Genomic DNA, 24,341 nt, shown 5'->3' with positions numbered 1-24,341 from the left:
AGGGGAGATACCAGTCTAAAGACTGGAGGGGAAGGGGTGGAGCAAGGACTGGCAAGCAATAGATGGATCCAGGTAGGGAGGGGTGATAGGCAAATAGAGGAGGGAAGAGTGGAAATAACTGAGTGTTGCTGCCAATAATTACAGAATCAGTAAAATGTTAAGTTCTTTGTTTCAAACAAAAACTAAATATGTTATGCCTTGCTGGAAGAGGTGCAGGAGAGATTTAGACACCATACAAAACTATCGTTGCTGTTGAGTGACCTCCTTGGTTTCTTGAATAATTTTCAAAAGTTAGTCTATTTTAAATTTAACTTCTTGAAGTTTGAAATACAATGAATTACTTTATTCAGGTATATGGCGTAATCTTTTCTTCCTCAAATATTTATAAAGTAGTGAAATTTAGAACATTTTACTTATTAGTTTGCAGTCTGTTTGGTTTTTCGGCTAAGTAACATTGCTGAATGCCATCAAAACTGCTTGTCACCGATTGACGTGGGCAGATCCCTGCCCCAGAATTTACTGATGTTTTATGGACAAGTTTCTTTTTAGGTCAGTAGTAGGCACCATCCCCCTCCACTCCTCCTCTCTCCCCCCCCCCACCATGTCTTTAAAATCCAAGCCATTTTAACACTACCATTGTACAGCATAACAGATGCAATTATGTTGCCTTAAGTGTTAGAGCTTTAACTTGCTCATGAATTTAGATCTGTTTTGGTGAAGATGTGCAATAATTTGCATCAATCATTTGAAAGCATCTGATGAGCAAAGATAAAATTTTCATGGCTATGTACCAATTTCCTTTCTCCATTATACTTGTAGTGCAGTGTGTAGTTTACCTGTTGTCTACACTACAATTATCTTGTGTCATGTGGCTGTTAATTTTGTGATTTATAGATTGTAAATCTAGGTCATCTTTCAAATCGTACTGATGGGAACTATTCAGTGTTATGATTTTTGAACTAAAAATATTTAGTTGGGTGATATACCAGAAGGAAGATAACATAGCCACTCAGGCATTTTCTCTGATGCACTGTACTTTGAGGAGCCATAGTAGCCAATGCCAGCTCCTTGAACTAATCCATTAGCCTTACTCAACTTCCACTAAGTCTATGTGCTTTAACCCATTACTTTGAACTCCTACACCACCCTTGAATCCCTAATCCTCAAATCCCATCTCTTTCCCTGATATCCCCATTTCCTAAACTCTTTCCTAATCCACAAGCCTTGCGCATCAGAGAAAATGCCTTGCAGATGAAGAGCACGGCAGCACTGTACTCTGAGACATCTGTTTATGTATCCTCGGACTGGAGGGGGTGTGGCAAAGGAGGGACTCGCTATGACTGCTAACCTGATTGATGTGGTAATGTCATATCCAAATCTCATTCCCCTACAGTATTGAGTGACTAAAAATAAAAATGGACACAATTTATTGTTTTCACACGAGTCTTGTCCATCTCTCGAGTCTAATATTGGCCTTGGTTGTTACAACTGATAAAATGGCTTAATATGAGAGAAAAATATCCCATACGAGCACACCTCTACTTAAAACGTGGGAATAGATGGAAAAGGGGTCTGCGTTACAGAGAATCATGATACGGATATTGCCTGTAATTTGCCTTGAGTTGACTTCAAACTAGTCTTCTACAGCTCCAAATCTAATTTTATACTAGCTTAAAGTTGAATTTGGTTAGTAGAAAGCAGTGCATATCAAGCAAAAACTTGGATTTGGAGCATGTAGTGTCAGGTTGTGCACCTGTTAGCTCTTAAATTAATATATAACAATTGCATAGCTTCTCTGATTATTTCATCCTCAGTACCTCCAATCTCATGGCCAGCCAGCACTACTGAAGATATCAGTGCTCAAATCCAGTTCAAACTCAATAGTGTACACTGGCACATGCACATCAAAGAATATGAATAATTAAATGATTTTGATGTATGCAAAACAGGTGCTGAATTTACCTAAGAAATGAAGATGAGGGTTTCATGTCATTGGCTTTGAAGTGCCCTGAGATTGTGTACAATGCCAATCTTTTGTATTGGAATGAATTTGATCTTTCATAAGGAGAATATTGCATGCTTGATGTGTACTCAATAAAAGATAAACTATTGATGAAGATGTGACAATTCTCCAGTCCTACTCAAACTGAATGCTCTTTCCATATAATTAAAATATCCCTGTCAAAGTATATTTTTAATATATTTTAATAACATTCAAGAGCTGCTGTCTTGAAAACGTTGAACCATGTGTGCCAGAGGCATGTACTTCAGTCGGAGACCTGCATGCGATGTGATTTTTTTAAATATTAAAAACGGCTTTAATTTTTATGGTGCCTCTCCTGACCTCTGGATATTCCTGAGGCTTTGTAGCCAATGAAGCGCTTTTTCAATTGCAGTCATTTATGATAAAGCGTGACAGCTAATTTTTTAAAAAAGGGGTTCGCCCATTTAAAACAGAATAGGTGATCTTCCTCATCTCGCAAATGTCAAGAGTCAACTATGTTACAAATTTTCACTGTTACAAATCTCACATTTTTTAACAGGGATACTCATATGGATTTTGAAGTAGAATCATTGTAGTTGAAATAATTAGAGAATCTTGTTAAATTCATGCTCTTGAAATACAGTAAACTAGTCTGAATAGACGCATGAGTGAAATAGTGGACTGATGGTGGGAGTATCAAAATTTACAATCATATTAATTCACTTAATCAACAGACAAGCAAATTTGGTTTGATTAGAAGCTAAACAAATGGTGAAGCAGTTCAGCTGATAGGTATTTAATTGCTTCATGTACACAATGAAGCAAATACCCTAAAGTAAACTAATGGTCTTCTGTTTTGTTTGGAAGTTAACAACATTGTTTACATTGTAGTTTTACATGAAATAACAGGCATTGGTATGTGTGACTTCTAGTTTCTCTGCATTTTGTCATTGAAATCGGTGGGGTATGAAAGCAGACATCTGGAGTCTGCAAAGCTACTTTATCCCTTTTGAGGAATATATTCTTCCAGATTCTGATGCACCACACTGCATTAGAGTATATTCAGTGGGGCAGATACTTATCAAGTCACAACTGAAAGGTGTCAATGAACAGTCCATATCAAATAATATATTGCAATCCGTGAAGTGATGTGCTAGTGTCAATGTTGTAAAATTCCATTTAAATGGATCCTTTTAATGTAGCAAATCATTTCGCGGCATTTCACCGTTGAAGAGTGCCCCTATTCATAATATGAAAAAGTTGGCTTCAAATAGTAGCAGAGTTAGGTTTTAAGGAGGCATTTGAGGAAGGGAATTTTGATGGTTATAGTGAGGCCTAATTTTTTTTTGGGTGGAGTGGAATATGGTAACGATATTCATTGTTATTTTTGCCTCGATTTAGTGAAATTGTATCTAGGGTAATATTTATTATCTCTTGTTTTGTAAGAGCTTCATCTGTGATTTTAATTTTCTCCCTATATTTATTTACTTTTGTAATGTGTATCTTAACTGTAATTAGCTGACAGGGTTAGGTATCAGTTGTAAAATTCATATTCAGATTTTTTTTCAGTCTCATCAGTTGGGAAAAAAAAATTGCATCAACAGGATTTAATTCCTAACTTTTACTGGATTGGTATTTGTTAAAGCAGCGTGAAACCACAATAACTGCAATAATCAATAAAGCAAACCCTTTAAATCATCTCTTTACTTGTGTAGAATAAGTAAAGGGATTTGTAAACTCAACAGGGAACATAATTCCATAAAACCACCTGGCATCCTTTGGTTATTTTGTGTGGTTTGATTTCTACCCGATTTATTATTATTAGTTCTTTCTTTGTTGAAGTTTTGTGTACTGTTGTTAAAATACTCTAGGTCATGAAGTTGTGTTTTATATATACCTCAGTCCTTCCTTGTGCATGTAACTGTGGTTTCATGGAGGTGGTTTGGGTGGAAGGAATTTGTCAGAATAATTCCTGCTCATGAACAGCTGAAAAAAAACTGACATTCTCTCTAGTTTAGCCAGTTGTCAAATTTATCCCAAACAACAAGTGTCTTAAAATTTTAAACTTCTGAATGTGTTTCTTGTTAAAATAAGAACAGTTAATAATTTTAAAAGTGTTAAAGCTAAAAGTTGTCTATTTGTGTGAAGCTGTGTTTTATATATTGTAATTATTCTGCAAGTGTGGAGAGCAGAAATCCTGTTGAGTCCTGTTACAGAATTATAAAGAAATTTGGGCAAGTAAAATTTGCAATTCACCAAGCCAGCCGTGACTATCTTGCCTCTTTCTTTATCAAAATAAAGTTGCCTTGATTATTGCATAAACCAAAGTGGTTGGAATTTAAGTGGGCTCGTCTGTCACTAAAACCTGATGAGCTACGATTGTAGCATTTTTATTCACTGACTATTTGTCATACGCTAAAATGTTTTACAATTTGGATTGTGTTTTTTTTTCTGAGTAGCTGCATACGTGAAACATCTGCAGTGTTTAATTTAACAAATCTCATTACCAGCTGAGAAGCTGGAAGGAATGTAAATCGGATGTCAGAAGACCTAGTTTTACTTAAATTCAGAAAGACACCATAGTTCTAATGTAGATGGTAATAAGTGTGTTCCTAGAAGACTGTCCATATTGCAATTTTCCATTATGCAGATCTGCATCATCTGCACGTGTAAAGAAAAGTGAGATTCTGCATCTTAAATTTTTGGGTAGTGATCTGTGAATTCTGTAAGGGGGAATTTCCATAACACCAACAGTATAGTGTTGGGTTGCCTGTATCTGAAATCTGGCCATGAAGTTGTGAGTTATTTTATCAACGTTTCTCAAGAATGTTGAGTAATTTGGCATCTTTATGCTCAAAATGTTAAAAGACAATGATTAGTTTTGAATCCTTAAGATCCTGACATAGTGTTATCTGGATGGATAAGCTGATAGATTGACCTTGTATATTATTTCACCAACTGTGATTTTATAAAATTTGTGTTGATTTGGTTACAATCAGCAATTATTGCGTAAAGGGTGGGAGGATCCACGCAGATATGAGAGATCACAGACATATGTTTGTGCTGATATTCTTGATCTTTCAAAATTCATTGATAATTCTGCATTTATGTTTTAATAATTTTATGTATGAGTGCTGTTGGCTTTTCTTGGATTGTTTGGCTAGCTAAGCTGGTTTTATCGTACTTGTGCTTTGCATTGTTAGCCTAACTTAATTTCTAATGGACATCTATGTTGTACAATATTTGTCACCTTTAAAGTGATTTTTGGTTTGAGCCTGTGTTTTGGGAGATGGAAGGGCACTTATGACATGAGTCAATTACTTTATTGTGCCTGTTTTTACCATGTTATTTACAATAATAATAAATCCCATTTTATTTTTTCAAATTCCTATGCAATATTTTGATGGCAAAGATAAATTTCTTTTTCTTGTTTTGTAGGCCTGCATTGATGAGAACCTTGAAATGGTAAAGTTTCTCGTGGAGCACTGTGCAGACACTAATCAACCAGATAATGAGGGCTGGACACCACTGCATGCTGTGGCATCCTGCGGATATATAAATATAGCAGAGTAAGTGGATGTTTGCATAAAGTAGCTTTGTGATTCAAATATGTGAATTGGGAATAAAAAAAAATGAGATGCATGGTATTTTGGTATTGAGTCTGTTTCCACTTTTTCGTTAAATTATGGTTGATCTCTATTTTAATTCCATCTGCCTGTCTAAAAATAGTTTATTACTTTCAGTTGATATGCCTCGGCAGCTTTTATGGAGATGGACTTGTGCATTCTTATAAGAATAAGGTTCCTCAGTGATCAGCTGCTATTGTGCAAGTACGCATATTAAAATAATCTTGTATATGCTTACTTTGTCAACTTTTTCCATTGCATTGATATTATTTACATATTGGAAACTTACAAAGTGAACTTAGTACATTACAGCACCACTACTGGCAGGAGGGTGCAATTTAGTGCCTCAGTTTTATATTTCTCAACTTGGCCTACATTGTACCAAAACCTCCATGCTCTAACTTTCCCGTTTCCAAATGGCCATGACCCAAAATTTGAAATCAACAGTTTATCTAAGATAAGGACAGATTATACAACTTTGATTTATGACTAAATTGCCCATTTATGTATCCTGATAAATTTTTCCTTCCCCTCAATCCCACTTACCTGCCCACATATCTGAAGACTAGTCAGTGCATTTCCTGGAAAAATGATTAGTTTGCACCAAACTTTTTTTCACTGTTTGCTCTCCTAGATGCTTGAAATCTATGTGCGAATAGCTTAAGTTTAATCTCTTAGAAACATGATATCACCTTGTGTATCATTTTTCTTGGTAAATCAGAATGCCCATTCTGGAATCTGAGTAGATATTATCAAAGTCATTTGAGATGATGAATTTTTGAGTTATGATTTTGCTATTCTGTCAGGCTTGATGCTTTTAGCTTGCCAAATGTTATGTTACTGATCTGAGAATTTTTTTGCCCACTAATGGAATCTCTTTCCACTCTTTTACTTCCAAGCTCTCTGCAGACTCCAGTCAAGGGGTTCTGAAGTGACTTTTATTATCCCTCTTTCCTTTGTGATTGCTATTTCTTTTGTGTGCATGGTATTGCTTCTGCACCTCAATACTCTTCCAACGTTATCCAGCTGTCTACCTACTTCTATTGTGCAATATCTATGCCACCAAGAGCGTGTATCATTGAAGGAGAATGGATTTGGGGCATAAAGTACCTGTAGCATCCACTGGACAATTATGTTAATGAGCATCATTTTATGCATGTCCAAAACACATCTGATTTTGATAGATGACCTCGAAGACTAGATCCCTAAATTATAGGATGTAATTTTGTTCATATCTTGTTCTTGAGGTCCATGGCTGAGAATTCTTTCATTTGAAAGACTAAGCATTTGGAAAATTTTGATCGAAGGAGATATTTAGTGTATACATTGGGAATTTCAAAAGAAATGCATTTAGCTTATGTACCTGTTAATATTTACGAGGCTGAATATCATAATGAAGACTGCAGAATTTTTCCTTGAAGTTTCTTCATTAATTGGTGTCACGAGTCTTCAATTCACCCTTGTTGCACTTAGCACTTTTTTTTATAGAAACTTGGCTTAGAAGATTTTTAGTCTACATATTATTTTGCAGTATGATGGGTTCTGTTATATTGTGGATATATCTGTGGAATGCCAAAATCGTACAGCACTTCCAAGGGATAAGTTGGTCGTCTGGCTTTCTAAACAAGCTATTTATGATCCTGTTTCCCCTGCGTCATACACAAGGGTACCAAGAAAGGGTTACTGGAAGAGTGATGGGGCTAATTAGAGACCAAGGTAGAGATCTGTTGCTGGAGGCAGAAAGCATGGCTGACATACAAAGGGTTGGTTTATGTCATTGTTTATTAAGGAAAAAAGTCTTTGCCATAGCTGTGATAATTGAGGTGGTTGCTGAGGTAGTGAGATAAAAATGGATTAAGAGGTGCAATAAGGGCTGACAGTATTTGAAGCAAATAAGTGGCCAGATGAGATGCATCCAAAGTTGTAGAGCTACAATCTGCCTGCTCTCAGATTTAGAAGTATCATTGGACTGGACAAACAGTCAAGTCAAATTCACTCTGGTGGTGGGGAAGCTTTTGGAAATAATTACAGCTTTTGAATGATTGTTTTGAAAAATGCAGTTCAAAAACATTTAATGATATTAGCTGGAATTGAAATTGTTTTAACAGTATGATTAACATTACCAAATACTAGTATTTTTGAATGATCAAATTATTGAGTAGAAAATGCTTGCCTTCATAATTAAATGTTATAAATGCAGAATATAGTGTAACTCTACGACTCTGTCAATGATACTAAAATTGTGCTCAGTAGTTTCCTACCTATTCCCTTTTAGCTGTTCTGCGGCACCCCTCCTCCCATTTTGGTAGTAGCAGTCAGAGCGAATGAGTTTTAACAGATTGGCAGCCAAATGGCAACTACCTGCAGCCCTTGCTGCCAGATGTCAGCAGGTTATTTCTGAGGCACCTGCAACGTTGCAGCCTTCAGTCCCACACCTCATCACTGAATGAGGAGTGGAATCACCTAGGAACGAGGCAGGTTCACTAAATCTGATCGTTTGACCTTTTTTTTTAATTTGTTCTTTGTTTTGTGATTAATAGATTTTAAAAACACATTCATTTTTGTTTCTGGTCATTGTTTGCCTCATTATTGATTATTTGGCAACACTAGAAGTAATACTAAGAAACTGCAGAGAGTTGTGGACACAGCCCAGCGCATCACGGACGCCAGCCTCCCCTCCTTGGACTCCGTCTTTACCTCTCGTTGTCTTGGTGAAGCAGCCAGCATAATCAAAGACCCCACCCACCTGGGACATTCTCTCTTCTCTCCTCTTCCATCAAGAAATTATATGGGGAAAAGTTTACAGTGATGCATTTCAATAAGTATGAGCAGAATATTTGCTAAACTATGCACTGTTTAAATGGGTACAAAAACAGTGTCCTGGGATACCCTTGCATGAATTTTTGAAGGTGCCAGAGTTGAAGTTGTTTAAGTGCGATGTAACATAACTATGTCTCCTGTTTGAAGTATTGTAACTAATTCTAGCCACCTTACTTGAAGGAGCTGAAGGCTTTGTAATTGATAGAAGAGAGAAGCTGCGGTTGCTTTCCTGGGACAGAAAGACTATTGAGCAGTTTAAAATACTTTAAGGTCATGGTTTTAGATGCAGTAACAGAAACTATTTAAAGTCTAGAGCCACTAACCAAAAATAATTAAAAGGAAATGAAGAAAACACTGCATGGAAATGGGGAATGATGGTGCTCCTTATCTCATTATCTAAATATCTCTCCCACATTAGTTCACTTTGGACTTTGAAATTTGTAAAACCATTTTCAAACAGCTAATACATTTGGCATGAGGCCTATTGAAACATGAATTTTGTTTAGTGTGGGAAAGGTTTGTTGGAAAGCCAAAGTGAGTGTAAAACCCTCCATGGTACCGAACCTGCATTCTCTTTACATCATACACAGCTGCACACTAACAAACAAAGATTCCCTCTTTATTCACTGTCAGCTAGTCTGCTATGGAAAACATTACCCAGGGCTATTACTTCAAATTATACAGTTAGTTGCGGACTTGCTCACTCCTTGGAACGTTATATATTCTCTATTTCTACAGCTATATAACGATGTTACAAAATTTTGGAAACTATTAAAGGTGTATACCTTTTACTGGAAATTTTGCGTTATTTACTGAATTTTGATTACATTTTGAGAGTCCAGTTGATGTATGAAGACAGTTGAAGATAGAGAAGGACTATCTAATGTTGATGGTTCTCCATTACTTGTCATAATTGAAGACGTTCTGCCCTATGAATACCCCAACATTTTCTATATGGAAGTATAACATTTATGGCATGGTATCAGAGGGGCTTTTGTGTCTGTGCTTGCTATGTAGTCCATTCACTGTGGGGGGGGGGGGGGGGGAAGGGGTGGCAGGGTTGCTTTGAAAAAGGTACTGCTTAGCTGAGAGTGATACAGGTCAGCAAGTGGAGGGTCCTGAGTTTAAGGTTTTGGTAGAAGAGTGGATACAGACCATGTTGTTTTGGATGAGCTCAAGTTTGACTAAAGTAGGCCAAAAGTGCATTGGAACATGAAAATCAAAAAACCTGCAGACGCTGGAATTCTGAAATCAAAGCAAAATGAAATAACAGTTAAAGTTTCATCTGTCAGAAGTAAAACAGTTTATGTTTCAGGGTCTGATGAAGGATCTCAGAACTGTTTCCAGAGTTTTCCCATTTTTAGTGCATTGGAAAAGTCATGGGGTAACAGAACTGATCTTAATGAGTTGCCTTTGCCTTGGGTTAAACATTGGAAAAGGTTTGCAGCATGGACACAATGAATCAGATACCACAAAGATTCCCTCTTCACTGTTAGCTAGTCCGCTGGGAAAATGCATTACCCACACTTATAACTTTCTTCAAATTATACAGTTAGTTGCTGACTTGAAACCAGCTCTTCATCTAACGTAGACTTCATCCATCACTCGTTTACATTAATGCTACATTAATCCCTTTTTTATTATCCCCAGGTTCACTTCAACTCCCTCCAACTTCAAACACTCATCTACATACTAGGGGCAATTTACAGGGGTCAATTAACCTACTAATCTGCACATCCTTGGGATGTGGGAGGACACATCTGCACCTAGAGGAAACCTACATGTGCAGAGAATGTGAAAAGTCCTCACTGACAGCTTGAGTTCAGGATTAAACCCAGGTCTCTGGCATTGTGAGGCAGCGCTCCAACTAGCTGCACCACCATGCCACCCTGCAGATGAAATGATCTCCATCTGTACAGTGCTGTTATTCTATAACTTTATTCCTATCAGGAACTCCAAATCCTTTCAATTCCATTTTTTTCCAGAATCGCCACTTTACAACTTGGGTTTCCATTCAACAGCGAGATGAGGTTCTATCCTAATCACCCCTGTCATTCTCTTTCTGTGCCCTACCTTTCATTAGGGGTGTCTTCGCTCTGGAGTTTCCTGTCTTTGACCAAGATTTCAATTTCTTGATGTCTCCTTGTGTGACTGTTCATATAAATTATGCTTTTTCTTTGGTGCTCAATAAAGTTGTTTGGCTTTGTCATGTGTGATTTGATGAATATTAATAGAAGTCATCAAATCTTTCTCTATCCAGTCAAGTTTCTGTGAATAGACATGAATTGGCTTAATAGTGAGTAGAGAATGCTCAGTGCAGGATAAAAGAGAAATAAAAATAGAAAACTGACCTTGTTAATTCCATTGAGATAAAGCAGAAAATGGTGGCAATACTTAGCACCAAATTGAAAGAGAAATTGTTGGCAGATCAGTTGATGACCTTTGATTGGAATTGGGAAAACATGGATGTAAAATAAGTTTTAATTTGCGAAGAAGGCGAGGAGGATTCAAGAGAACAGAAGGGAAGATAGCTGGGTTGGTTTTATTTTCTGCTTTCACCACTTATTGCTCCCAGAACAAAGACAGGGTTCTAGTTGCCTTTGCTATCTACCCCAGTGGCCTTCACCTTAAATTCTATTGTCTAATAACTCCCAATTTCATCTTTCTCTACTCCTATTTCAGCATTCCTAAAGGCCTGTTCCCCGAGTTGGACTGGTACACTGTCATCTCCATTAAGTCCTTTCCTTTTCCAGAGCACTATCCTGTGTAATTCCAGGAGATGGCCGCTCTTGCCATTTACCAGCTCGCTTCCCACTGCCCAGAGTTCAGGCGCACTTCCATGTAAAGCAGTGATTTAATTATGCTTTTAGAATACAGCATTCACTGCTCAAGTTATGGTCTCCTTTATATGACGAAACTAGTTTCAGATTGAAGAACACCCATGTTCAGTCTGTAACCATAAACGTGGGTTTCCATTTGCTTGTCACTTCAATTCTCCAATTTATTCCCCCCTGCCCCCCCCCCCCCCAAATATTTTTTCTGTGCAGTGAAACCTTGTGAAACAATACCTTATCTTCCAACTGGATATTCTTCAACTTCAGGACTTTTGAGTTCAGTAGTTTTAGTCCACATGCTTCATATTTTCAACGCTTACTTCCTCTCTTCTCACCCTTTTTCGACCCCTTTTTTTTATCGGTAATATAACACACAACACATTTATTGTCTCTAATTTGTACTTCTAACAGACTGACCTGTTATTCACTGAAGCAGTTGCCACTCTCTCTTTCATCCTGCTCCATTGCCTGTTACTTAATCTCTCCTGTTCTTCTTATTATTTCTCTTCCCTTTGTGTTCTCCTCCCTTGCCTCCTTTCTCTCCATTGCTGCACTTTTTTTTACTGTCAACATTTTCAGGATCTGGTGGAAGCTCATTGACCTGAAACATGAACTCTGCTTCTCTTTCCACAGATGCTCCCTGACCTGAACATTTTCAGCATGTTTTATTTTGAATTTTCAGCACTTGCAGTATTTTGCTTTTGGATTTTTATTCTATGCTGATTGCAATTCTTTATTATCTAGGTTAGGGTGGAGAAGTTGCCTAATTGCTTGTATTTTCTGTTTTACAATATTCAAGAATACTGCAGTTGACTTGTTATAGCTATATTTAGGCAGCAGATGCAACCTATTTCGTTTTGCTGAAGTAAATCTTATCCAAAATCAGGCATGTGATCAGTTATAAATTCAGTGGCATTTCATCAAAGTTCTACACTGTACATTGAAGTGCTTTAGCCATGCTCTCATCTCCATAAGTGGCTAGGAAGGCTATTGCAAGAGCTGTCAGCTATGGTGATAGAAAGTGGGTTGTTGGTTTATTGGTATCTTGTTGCAGTTTGAACTTCATTTGGCCTTACTGGAATTGAATAGAAATATGGAATGCTGCTGTTGTAGAGGTGAAAATCCCAAAGCCAAAGTCTCAAGTAGGATGCTTGTTAGTTTTGTTCTGTTTTTGTTTGAGAATTTATTGTCCATTTGTATGAAACTCAGTGAAAATTCAAAGGATAAATGGAAAGATCTAGCATGCAAAATAGGCCTTCAGCTTCATCAAGACTAAATTTCAAACACAATTGCAGAAACAGGTTCCAATAATGTCTTCTCTCATCCTTTTCTAGGTTTTGCATTGTTTATCTAACTTCCTCTTCCTTGTGTATGCAGCATTCCCAACTCTTCTATTCATTGTCACCCGATGTGCTCACATAATCATAAATCCTAACGTTTCTTAATTCCATGAGCAATATTTGTATAGTGCCTTCTGCAACCACTTGAGTCCTAAAGCACTTTAAACTGAAACACTTTTAAGCATGCAGCTAAAGTTGGAGATGTGACTGCCAGTTTCTTCTCAAGAAACTCCCCAAACAGGTTTATGATGATCGCATAACCCATTTTAATGATGATTGAGAAATAACCATTGGCCAGAATGTGAGGAAAACATTTCTTCTGTTTATGACATTGAATCTTTTATGTCCACCTGGAGAGCAGATGGGGCATTAGTTTTGTGACTTATCTGATGAACAAACTCAGGGATTACAGCATTGCTCAGTAGACTGGATTAATTGTGCTCAGGGTTTGATGTGGGATTTGAGCTGCTGGTGTATGAACTGTACTTGCGTTGTGGTTGTCAGTATGATACTGAGCCTAACAGGAGAGAATGGGTACAGACTTAATTCAATTTGTTTCCTTTTTGTAAAAACAGACTTTAAAGTGTTTGTCAATTTTGATATTTAAATGCAGTTTCACTCTGCAGCTTAAAATATGAATGGTGCAAGCATTTGACCTGCTTTTTAAGGACTTTTAGTCAGAATAATGCTTCAAATATCTTTTCCCACTGTAGGTATCACAGGGGGGCTGTAGGTTCACTGGATGTAGTTTTGATAGGTTGGTGAGAGTGAGGTTCTGTGAGGGATTTGTGCACGGTAAATATTTAGTTTTAAGCATCATTGTATTGTTAATAAAAGGTTGAGTGACATTCTTGAAGTTGCCTTTATTTTGTTATTGACAAGTTAGATGTCAAAAAGAACATTTGTCTCTCATTTCTGCCAAGTACACTTTACATGCCACTAAGTGTTGATCTCTGGTAAAAATGTTAGGCTGGAAATGAATTTAGTTGAAAAAATAATTGCTCCTTTGAGATATGGTTTTTAACAAGGCAACTTGGCAAAAAACATTGCTTGGGTATATAAGTAAACATGAACCATTTTCAAAAGTTTATATTTAATTATTGAAAATTAAAATCTGAAATCAGCAAATTATCTACAAAAGCAATGTGTCTTTATGGCAAATCAGAATAGGTAATTTTTTTTGGAAATTTAAATCCATTGCATGTTACAGAAGGAAAGTGTGTTACAACCTATGATGTTATGTCTTAGGTTTTGCTTAGGAATTGATATTTTACAGAGATTAATAAATCTGCAGTTTTTATGCTAATTTGGGTTAAGGTGTTTGCAGCAAGGGGGTAATTGCCCCTCTAGGGTTGGTTATTCTCATCACCTGAGGTCATTAGCTTTTACTGATTAACGGTCACTTGGATCTGCTGCATGTCTTTGTTCCTTTAGTCCAATTCCACTTGCCTTTATCCACCCAGACTCAGATTATACTGGAGAGTTCAGGCTAAATGTCAATTTCATGAAATGGGGTTAGATGTTGAAGGAACAGTCATGCTTGATTAAAGGGCTGTCTTGGAAGGCTGGGATAAGTTATGCACAGAGTGATGGTTCAGGAATATTTGCCTTAAAGACTCTGCATGGATTTAAGGTGGTGTAGTGTGTTCTTTGGTCATGATGGTTTGAGTGGGCTTTGTTTGGGTGCAGAACAAGGGTATATTGGAGTTGGGGGGGGAGGGGAGAGAGAAGGGGTTGCATGGTGCTGAGGGCTTTATTGGGATTTGGCCACTTTGAACATGGGAGAGATGGATGTTGGTGGGGATTACATGGGTTAGGTTTGTACTTCAGGCTTTTAGGGAGTTGGGTGTAATACTTATTGGGGTTTGGAGTTTGGCGGGGGGGGGGGGTGGAATGCTATGCTGAGTAGGGTCCAACATTCTAACACAGCCCACATGTTAGCTGTAAGAAATGTGCCAGATAATTCAGCAAATTCCACAACAGTTTAGTAAGGCCAGGAAATTTGATGTCACTGCTCAGTGAATGTTTTAAGTGAGTTCTGTATAATTTTTAAAAAAATTCTGGTGTTAGTTATCACTTAGCTGATGAGCACTTAAACATGATTCATTCCAAAGCAGAAAGCAAATGCCAAAGTCTTACAAGAATCCTAAATGTTGTCATTTAAAACTAATGGTTTTGCTGAGCTTGAATGGACATCTCACCTTTGTCATATGAACATGTGATTGTTGAAATGTGCATAATGTTTAAAAAGCATTTCAAAGCTGAATTTGAACAACTGGAAAACAATATTAAACAATTTTTGAACCATTTTCAGTAAGCTTAAATCTTTTTAAAAAGAATCAGCATTACCCATCTTTTACTACTTTACAATCTTGGAAGCATGCCACTAACAAAAACATGTTTACTATCAGATTAGTAAAATAGCTCTTTTTAACCTAACTCTAATTAAAATTCAATATTCTACATAGACTACACCAACACTGCATTAATTCAAGTACTTTACTGTCATCAATTGCATAGCAAAGATCCAACCATGGGATTTCTTGTACTGTGTTCTGTGAAGAAGTTTCATTCACACTGCAGGTGCGAGTTGTCAACATTTAGAATGCTCTTTCTAATAAAACAGGAAAAAATAAACTTGCCATTATGTACAAATGATCCCCATTCTGTCACCATCTTTTGTGTGTTTTTAATTCTGGTCTGATGGAATACAGTTCTGCTTTTGAAAATAATTATTAAAATCCCTTTTGGGAGGTAGGGAAGGAAAGCTTAAACACTTTGATTGCAGGGGTGACATTGTTGAGTCATATCCATAACTGCATGCTTGTAGATTTCTTTGTCCCAAGTGTATAAGTACCAGCCAGTTTACTTTCCTGATGTGGCAAATAAAATGCTCACTGTATTTTCTAACAATCTCTCAAAGTTGTAATTTTTTTGCCACTGATTGATGGGAATGATCAGTGCCTAGGTGGTTGTATTTTTATTCAATCCATTAGTAAATAAAAAGCAGTGCCATAATTGAAGAGAGTTATGCATTATAACATGGTAATATAAGATTCTTCAGGATTTGTGTGGATTCGGTCCTGAGTTCCAAAACTGTCACTCAGCTTAATTTGAGAGGCATTGGTATGAAAACTGCTTTTGCCCTTGGGTGAAGCATGTTCAGGCTTTCCTCTAAACGCTTAATATTTTAAATGTCATGACCTGATTTAATTTGTTGTAGCATTTCTTCATTTTATGCTATGCATTATGTAGACAAAATAGTTCGAAATGTTATATACTCTGGGACAACTCACCTTAATTGCAGATTTATATAGATCTGGGTAGTTTTAAAGTCCAGGTTGAGTGGAGCTGCTGCTGAATTATTTCAATAGATTGGGTGACCTTCAATTTATTTTCTTTGGAGATGCATGAACAAATTGAATGGTTTGATGTTCTTTTCACTCAAATTAGATTATCAGAAGGTCTTGATATATTATAACAGGCAAAACAGCACTTGCTGTGGGATTTTCTAATCTATACACTTGAACAATCTTTGCAAACAATTATTTTAGTCTTGGAGGCAAATTTCAGATGAGATAAAATCATTTAGTTTTTGTTCATTCCAAGGTAACTAAATTAATAAACAACTGTTTTGAGCAAAACTTCAATATTAAACTTTTAGTATTTGTAAAATTTGTTTGCAGTTGATTATTGGAAATTTAAAAAAAAATTACAAGCTGTGTACAGCTGCAATTTGTGTAGTATGACAGCTAATAATTTTTCCTTCTCTACAGGAGACCTCATTTTAAAAGAATGTGTACAAAAATTGTACTAAGCAACAGTTTTTTTTTGCAGGTATTTGATAAATAATGGAGCCAATGTTGCTGCTGTAAACAGCGAGGGTGAAATCCCATCTGATATTGCAGAAGAATCAGCAATGAAAGATCTTTTGCAAGATGAAATAAGTAGGCAAGGTACTGTATGGAATTTTGGAATATTGGACTTTTCATGCTGATACCCATTGGTGCACTCTTAACTGTGATACAGAGGTGATGGTAATGGAGTTTTTGTTGTGAATGCTGTCTCTCCAGCTTCAGCGATCCAGTTGTAGATTTAAATTTTTAAAATGAACATTTATTCCTTAAACGTCGACAGTGAAATGGTGACATACAGTAAAGCTTCGATGATTTGCTGTCCGACCGTCCAGTTTCCCACACCGCTGTTATACTTGCTGGGTTCACTGAAAAACTTATAAAAACAATTAGATAACATTTTAAAAAAAAATGAAATAAAGATGTGTTGGGATATTGATGGGAATAGTGTCCAATAGTATGAAAATGCTGCCAGTCTTGCAGCACAAGACCTGAGGATGCAGGATTATTGGCATTTTGCTGTATTTCCATTACTTGGACATGAATATAAGAACTAACTTGGCAATATTTCACTTATTAAGATGCCAGCACACTTTCCATTCATTTTGTCTTTTTTTCCACAACCTGCACTATTTTTCCAAAATGAACCTATGAACTGAAGATTACACATTGGTGGCTTGGCATCCATGAGATCATTACACTTCTGTCTACCTCTTGCCCATTCAGTGATTGGACTGCACCGAGTGCCCTAAAATCTTGCTATTTAATGATTTCCCAGTATGCTCTTCTTGTTGCTATATATAAACTTTTTATAAACTTTTGCACTTTTGTTCTTTGGACAGCTGATATCATCTTTGGAAGATAATATAGTTGGGGAGGGGTGGTATAGTCCCATGGATGTATCTGTATTTTCAGGGGACCCTAGGAAGTGTATTGAATTGATGTTTCCTGGAAAATGGTGCAGCGTGCTTGAATGTAGGTTTAGTACATTGCCATTTCTAAGAATTGCTTTGAATGTTTTTTTCTAAATAAAAAAACACTTACAATGGATTCATTTCAATATTAAAAATGATTTCAGAATGTAATTCCTGAAGGCATTAGACTACTGTGTTTATCGGCATCCAGTTTTTGAAATGGCGTTCAGAAAGTTTGAACGTGCGATACGTTTCAGTGATGGTTGGAGTTTTTTCCACATAGACTTCAATTACTTGCATATTCACCTTCTCTAATTCTATTTTAATACTTTCACATTTTTAATTTGCAAACTCCAATTTGTAGTGTATTCAGAACCACTATCAGCACTGTTTAACATCACAGAACTCAATGCTTTTTATTTTGAGCTTGTTTTATTGCTTTTAACTTGCCTGTGTATTACATCTTCAGGGTGGCACGTGTGGAGAAATGGCAGATCCTAACTACCTTTTCATTTGTTTGAAAAAATTTTAAGAAATCATAGTGATTGCTCTTTGCGATTCCCTGATCCGTTCTTCCATTCCAGTCTACCAAAGTCGACTTTATTGTCACATGCACAAGTACATGTATTCACAGATGCAATGAAAAACTTACTTGCAATAGCATCACAGGCATATAGAAACATAGAAGCAGCATTCACAAGAAAAACATAAACAGAAATTATATACTTTTTTACAAGAAAGAACACAATTAGAACAAAAAGAGTCCATTTTAGTGCAAAGTGATCAAAGTGGTCATGATGTTGCTAAGCTGTAGTGATTAGGGTTTTGCCAGTTGGTTCATCATGTTGCACGTCACTAGACCAGATGAAGGGTCTTCATCCAAAATGTTGACTGTCCATTTCCCTCCACGGATGATGTCTGACCCATGATGCTGCTTGGCCTAAGTTCTTCCAGCACTGTCTGTTTTTAATTCACAATTATTTCCCACTTCTAAAATAAAATTGTGCTAAAAATAAATCCTTCTACAAAGTTGTTTGATGTTAACTTTCAGGATGCTAGAAATCACTTGACCCTCCTTGCCTATCATTATTCAGTTGGAATCTTTATTTACTGCACACCAGTCTCCTACCTGTGGTTCTTTGACTTCTTTCAACAAGAGGTTGTTATTTTTTCCAATTTGGAGCTTTCTTGGTATCGTGAGTGAAATTGGCAATAACAGAGCAGACCATTCTCATTGGCTTGTTGCTTTAAAGATGGGCCAATAATGGATGAAGGTGAAATTGTTTCAAGAATGTAAGATGTTGAGAGTGGATAGCAGAAATGAAAAATAAAACTATCATAGTCTGGGCAGGTATTATTAGTTTTGTTGGCTACTTTGAATATAACAATCAAGAATGTGCACATTTTAGGACTGCTTATTAATATGCAACAGATTGCTGATCTGCAGATGATTGCACCTTTTTGAATGGTTTATTGCTATTTGCTCATGACAAAACACCACTGTGGTTTTGTGCATTTTCCATCAGTTTCCTGTTTCCATTTCTGATACTTCAGATATTGCACTTCAGATAAAAAAAACTTCAAGAATTCCAGTACTACCCATTATAAGAATTACCTAATCAGTCCTTTTCAGTTAATAGTGCTACTTTAACTGACTTTCGCTCTTGGCCTGAAGTTCTGGTTCCTTGATTGACAGAAGCCTGGAAGGGGTGGGGGTGGGGTTGGTAGTGGGGTGTTAAATAGCAGAAGACAGCAGCATGACTGCACAAATTATGAATGTTTGAAATCTGGCATGTTGTGAAGGTGAATATCCTCAAGGTCTTAGGACTTCTATCTTTTATAAAATTGAAGTTTGTAGTGACTGCCCTGGAAGTCACTTGTGCTGTGAGAAAACATCTAATCCTTGCCTGAACATGCTGTCAGTGGTTTGGGGAGAGGGATGGGGTGAGAGATGGTTGTAATGGTCAGTTTGCTTTAATCTGAATGTGAAATGTCCTGTTTGTAGAAAAGTTGATGCATTGCAACTTGATGATTATGATATTGAAGTTTTTTTTGTTGGAAATGGAAACTTTTGAACTTTAATCACAAAAATCAAATCCATTGAGTAACAGTGGGGTGCTGATAACTGTTTTAATCATTGACCTACCCCCACCCTTTCCCTTGGCTGCAAAATTCAACTGTGTCTAAGGCTCTGTTGCATTTGAATAGTAGTTGCACATCATGGCATTGGAGAATGTGCTGCTTGTTTGGAGTTTAGGTTGGGGTGGTTGTGCAGAAGTTTGAATGGTAGGGAGAGGAATCTGATTAGTTTGGATGGTGCCACAGGGTTGGGTATGACAGTGGTAGTGGGATCACAGACCAGTTTGGATGATGGGTTTAGGAGGGGTGGGGGTTGCTGGCAATATTTGGGTAATCAGGGAGGATTGAGAAAGATGGGTGGGGCCTGGGGCAATTACAGGGTCAGGAGCAAGATTAAGTGTGGGACTGATTCATGGAGTGGCCAGTGCAGTGATAGGGAAGGGATTGTTGGGCAAAGTAAATAGTTGACTTATCAGCCAACATTCCATTCCACCACTCTGATAGTAATATTCAGCTGCTCCAAGAGGAACCAGTGATGGACAACTAGTCGATGTTCCCTTGCAAAGCTCCAAAGATGGGGAATGATATCATCCTGTGTGACTTGTGCAGAAAGTCAGTCCAGCACTAGGGTCTCATGATTGAAAACCTTGGCTTTGTTGTCCAAAGTGACATACAATGACCTGCAAGTAGTTGTTACGTTGGTTAGCTTTGTAATTGATTTTTGATTGTCTAATGCTGAAAAATGGCATGCAGTTGAATTTTTAGGTGCCAGTTTAAGCATTCCATTGTGAACCTCCATCTAAATATCTTGCATTCCAGCCTTCCTCTCCCTACTTTCCCCATCCCTGCCAAATCAATGTCCATATGTCTATCTTTCTCTCAGTTCCATGCTATTCTAAGAATGAAGATGATTGGGGTGACAATCCTGAGGCTTCGAACTTTAATACATCATACTGTGCAATGCTAGTTAGATACCCTGTCACCTAGTGCAGATAGTACTGATCTCAGCCCTTGAGAGCGTGTTCAGGCAAGGATAAGCTGTTTTCTCACAGCATAACTGACTTCCAAGGCAGGTGCTGTGAACTTCAATTTTAAACTTTATTGCTTTGATGCTGATTGACAGTATGAAGAGTTTTACCAAATGCCAGAAAGTCTTCTGCGTGATAGGTGACCATTCTCTGCTCCTCTTATCTGTTGTTGAACACATGATGAACACTGGCGTCAGTGGACTATTTTAAAGAATTACTCATCACACTTGGGCAGGACTAACCTTAATACAGCCTTGCCAGACTAAGGCTATCCTGTGCTTTAAAACATCAAGCAAATTTCTTAATGGGTACAGTGTGGAGCTTCATAATATAAAGCAGTTTTACTATTTCTCAGTTTTCAATCTGGGCTTTTAAGTTCAAAGTAGTAGATACTAACCCTGTCAATTTCTCAGACTACATTGCCTCTGTAGCAAGGTATTGGTTTTAGGACTATGTGCTAATGATTTCACATGTTTTCCACTAGCTCCCAGTAACCAGCCAGATTTAGAAAGAGGTCTTGGACAGCGGAAAACTCAGGGAATAGATGTATATTTGATATCCTGTAATGTGAGGTCTAAAAATATTAAGATGGCATAAGCTTTAGTTTAGTATTTTTCCAATTCTTGTATGCTGATTTGACACTATAAAATTATTGCTATTTCAGTAGTACCATTGAAGGATGAAATTCAGGCAGAAGAATATTTATGTTAAAAGAAAAATCTGTGTCCACTTGACAGTTGAGGTTAGCGAGTGTGGTTTCATATATCCTTCAGGAGATGTATACTCTTCTGTGGAAGAGCACGAGTATTATTTTAAGCTAAAAGCAAGCTGCCAGTGGATTCTGCGTTGACAATTCCTTTCCTTCCACAAATGCTGCTCGAACTGCTGAGTTCCTCTAGCAGTTTGCTTTTTGCTCCAGGTTAACAGCATCTGGTGTCTCTTGTCTCAGTATATTATGTTGCTGAACTGCAAGAAAATACCTCCACATCCAAGTTTTTTCCAAAGTCTACACTTTGGAAGTACTATTTTGTGACATTTATGTGGTTATGCAAGTTGTGCAGTTTCAGATCTTTGTCATAATTACCAGGAGAGTACAAGAGTAGGATGTAGTAAATTAGTACCTCAACCTCTAAGCAAGAGCTCTTGTGTGCAATGCAAACTAATTTTTTGATTGGGAAAATCTGGCATTTTGCTTTGATTTAAACGTTCCACTTATGCACAGCTCCACTTTACAACTATTTCACTTCCTTGAATGTAGGATGCTGCTTGTCTAACATCCAGTATCAAACGAAAAGAAAAATCTTTCAATTAGATATTGCAATGGCCAAAGCTATTCTTTAAGGTCAAAGTCACAAATTCTGTTCCCTAGCTACTGACCTCTTCCCCTTTCCTGATTAGTGGCTGAGACTGAATGAGATTTGTAGCCCTGCATCCTATTTGATCTTGAGATGAACAGCCAAGCCCATAACCCTTCTGAATAAAAGGACCACCACTTTCAACTTGTTCTGAGACCTCCTAGTCCATCACCTTTTAATTTCATTGATTTGGCTCCCCCTTTGACAATGGTTTGATTTTGAAAATGTGAACTTTTGAGTTCATGTCTCCATGACTGGACCTCTTTCTCTAACTTTCATTCTTATTCTTGAGTCCTCTGCTTCTCCATTTCTGGCCTTTCATCAATTTGCTTTTCTAGTGTTGTGCCATTGGCTAATGTGTTTTTTATTGCCCAAGCTCTGCTTCTGTCCTTAAAGCTTTGCACCTCTAATTGCCTTCATTTTAAATATTGCTTGACCAAGTTTTTGGTCATCTGCCCTCTTATTGTGTTTGATAATGAACTGCTTTGGAATGTTCTGCAAGAGCAAATGAGCTGCAACAGTTGACCTATTTATAAGCAGTAACTAATTCAACCAATTTACGTGCTCTTAATCTGAATTCGGAACTGAGAAATGTACTCCTCTTGTAATATTTTTTTTCTTCACTGAAGAATGTTGACACCAATAAATGATTGCCTTCTACACTTAACATCCAGTGTTTGCACTGAATGCCCATGAGTATGATTATGAGATTAAAAATAAAAGCGCCCACTATACTTCCAAAATGGGCTCATGTTTGATGTTCATTGCTGTGAATGCTGCTCCTATATGAATCTCTTCTTGAGACTTGTGTATTTTGATTCTTTTAAACATGTACTCCAATTTTACTCTCATTGCCATTTCCCTTGAATCATGCTGGTGCAATTCCCTGGGACCTTGCTGATTGAAACATGTTTTTTTGCACATTCTGTGAACATCAGCATATTATTCAGCTGCAAGGGACATCAGACCTAAATTCCAGGTGTCCTTTCATCTTTGTGTTCCATTTCTAGTAAGAATTTGTTGGATTGTGACCTGCAACTGATGCAAAGCACATTTTAAAAAGAAAAACAGCAATAACCTACATATGCAAGATGGAAAATGGTCTCACAAAAGCATAGTCTGGCAAATATGAATTTTGAAACTGGGGGACATAGAAGAGGAGCTGAGAAAAAGATTGACAGCTTCTTAATGAAGCCTGAGGGATAATGAGCTGGTGCGGAGAGGAAAGAGGAGAGTAGATTGTCAAAGGAAATACAAATGGGCCATGGATGGATAAACTAGCAGTGGGTTGAAAGGAGAGATCCAGATGGGGGATATAGTTAAGAAGTCAGAGACGAAGAGTTAAACATTTGTGTGCCATAAAGTCATAGAGTTCTATAGCGCAGAAGCAGGCCATTTGGCCCACTGCATTTATCCTGACCGTACCTTTCCATACTCATCCAGCATGCCTGCATTAATTCCATACGCCTTGCTCATTTAGGCACTTCTCCAGATGTCTCTTAAATGTTGTTGCTGTTCCTATCTCTGCCAGCACCTCTGGCAGATCATTCTTAGTGTGAACAATTTATCCCTCAGATCCCCTTTAAACATCCTCCCTCTCACCTTGAACCTATGCCTTTTATTTTTAGATGTCCCTACATGGGGAAACAGACTCTGGCTATCTACCCTATGTATACCTCTAACTCTCTGTACGTCTATCATGTTACTTCTCAGCCTCCTTTGCTCCAGGGATAACACACCCAGCCTGTCCAATCTCACCTTATAATTCAAGACCTCCAATCAATGCAACATATTTGTGAATCTTTCTGCACCCGCTAGCTTAATCACATTTTTCTTGTAGTATGACAACCATAACTGCACACAGTGCTTGCATGGGCAATGTGGAGAAGGCAGGGATTGATTGATCAAAGAGACGGATAAGATGGACCCAACTGGCTTCTTTCCTGATTTATAATTGTGGAAAAAAAGTGGAGATATATTCCCCAAATGTAACCTGACTTTTTTGTTCCACTGTTAATGATGTCCCAACTCTTGAACTCAGTGCCTTGGCTAAAGAAGGCAAGCATTGCCATATGCTTTCTTCACTACCTTGCTTACCTGTGATGCCACTCTCAGGGCATTGTACCCTAGTGCGCGCTCTCCAACATCACTCTCCAGAGTCCTGCCTTTCATTGTGTATGTCCTGCCCTGGTTTAACTTCGCAAAATGCATTCACCTCACATTTATCTGGATTAAATTCCATCTGCCAATGCTGTACTCAACTTTCCAATTGATTCTTATCCTGCAGTAGCCCTAGACAACAACTTGCTGTCCACATTACCAATTTTGTACTCATCTGCAAACTTACTAATTATGCCACCTACATTCTCTTCCCAAACATTAATATGTGACAAGAAAAACAGAGGACCTATCATTGATCCCTGCAGCACACCATCTGTCACTGGCCTCCGATCCGAAAAACAATCCTCCATTGCTACCCTCTGTTTCCTACCACTAAGCCAATTTTG

At 37.5% G+C, this 24,341-nt stretch overlaps 1 protein-coding gene across 1 annotated transcript in view; it reads left to right on the top strand.

Annotated features, from left to right (window-relative positions):
- Positions 1-24,341, top strand: part of LOC127580862 (protein phosphatase 1 regulatory subunit 12B-like) — a 188,362-nt gene that overhangs the window by 48,914 nt on the left and 115,107 nt on the right. Inside the window, 2 exon segments of the mRNA XM_052034817.1 lie at positions 5,423-5,553; positions 16,442-16,560. Coding sequence (XP_051890777.1) covers positions 5,423-5,553; positions 16,442-16,560 — 250 coding nt within the window.

The sequence above is a fragment of the Pristis pectinata genome, chromosome 20 (assembly GCF_009764475.1).
Source record: "Pristis pectinata isolate sPriPec2 chromosome 20, sPriPec2.1.pri, whole genome shotgun sequence".
NCBI classification, from domain to species: Eukaryota; Metazoa; Chordata; class Chondrichthyes; order Rhinopristiformes; family Pristidae; genus Pristis; species Pristis pectinata.
Note: the sequence above shows the minus strand (reverse complement) of the source record. Positions and strands in the feature narration are given on the sequence as shown.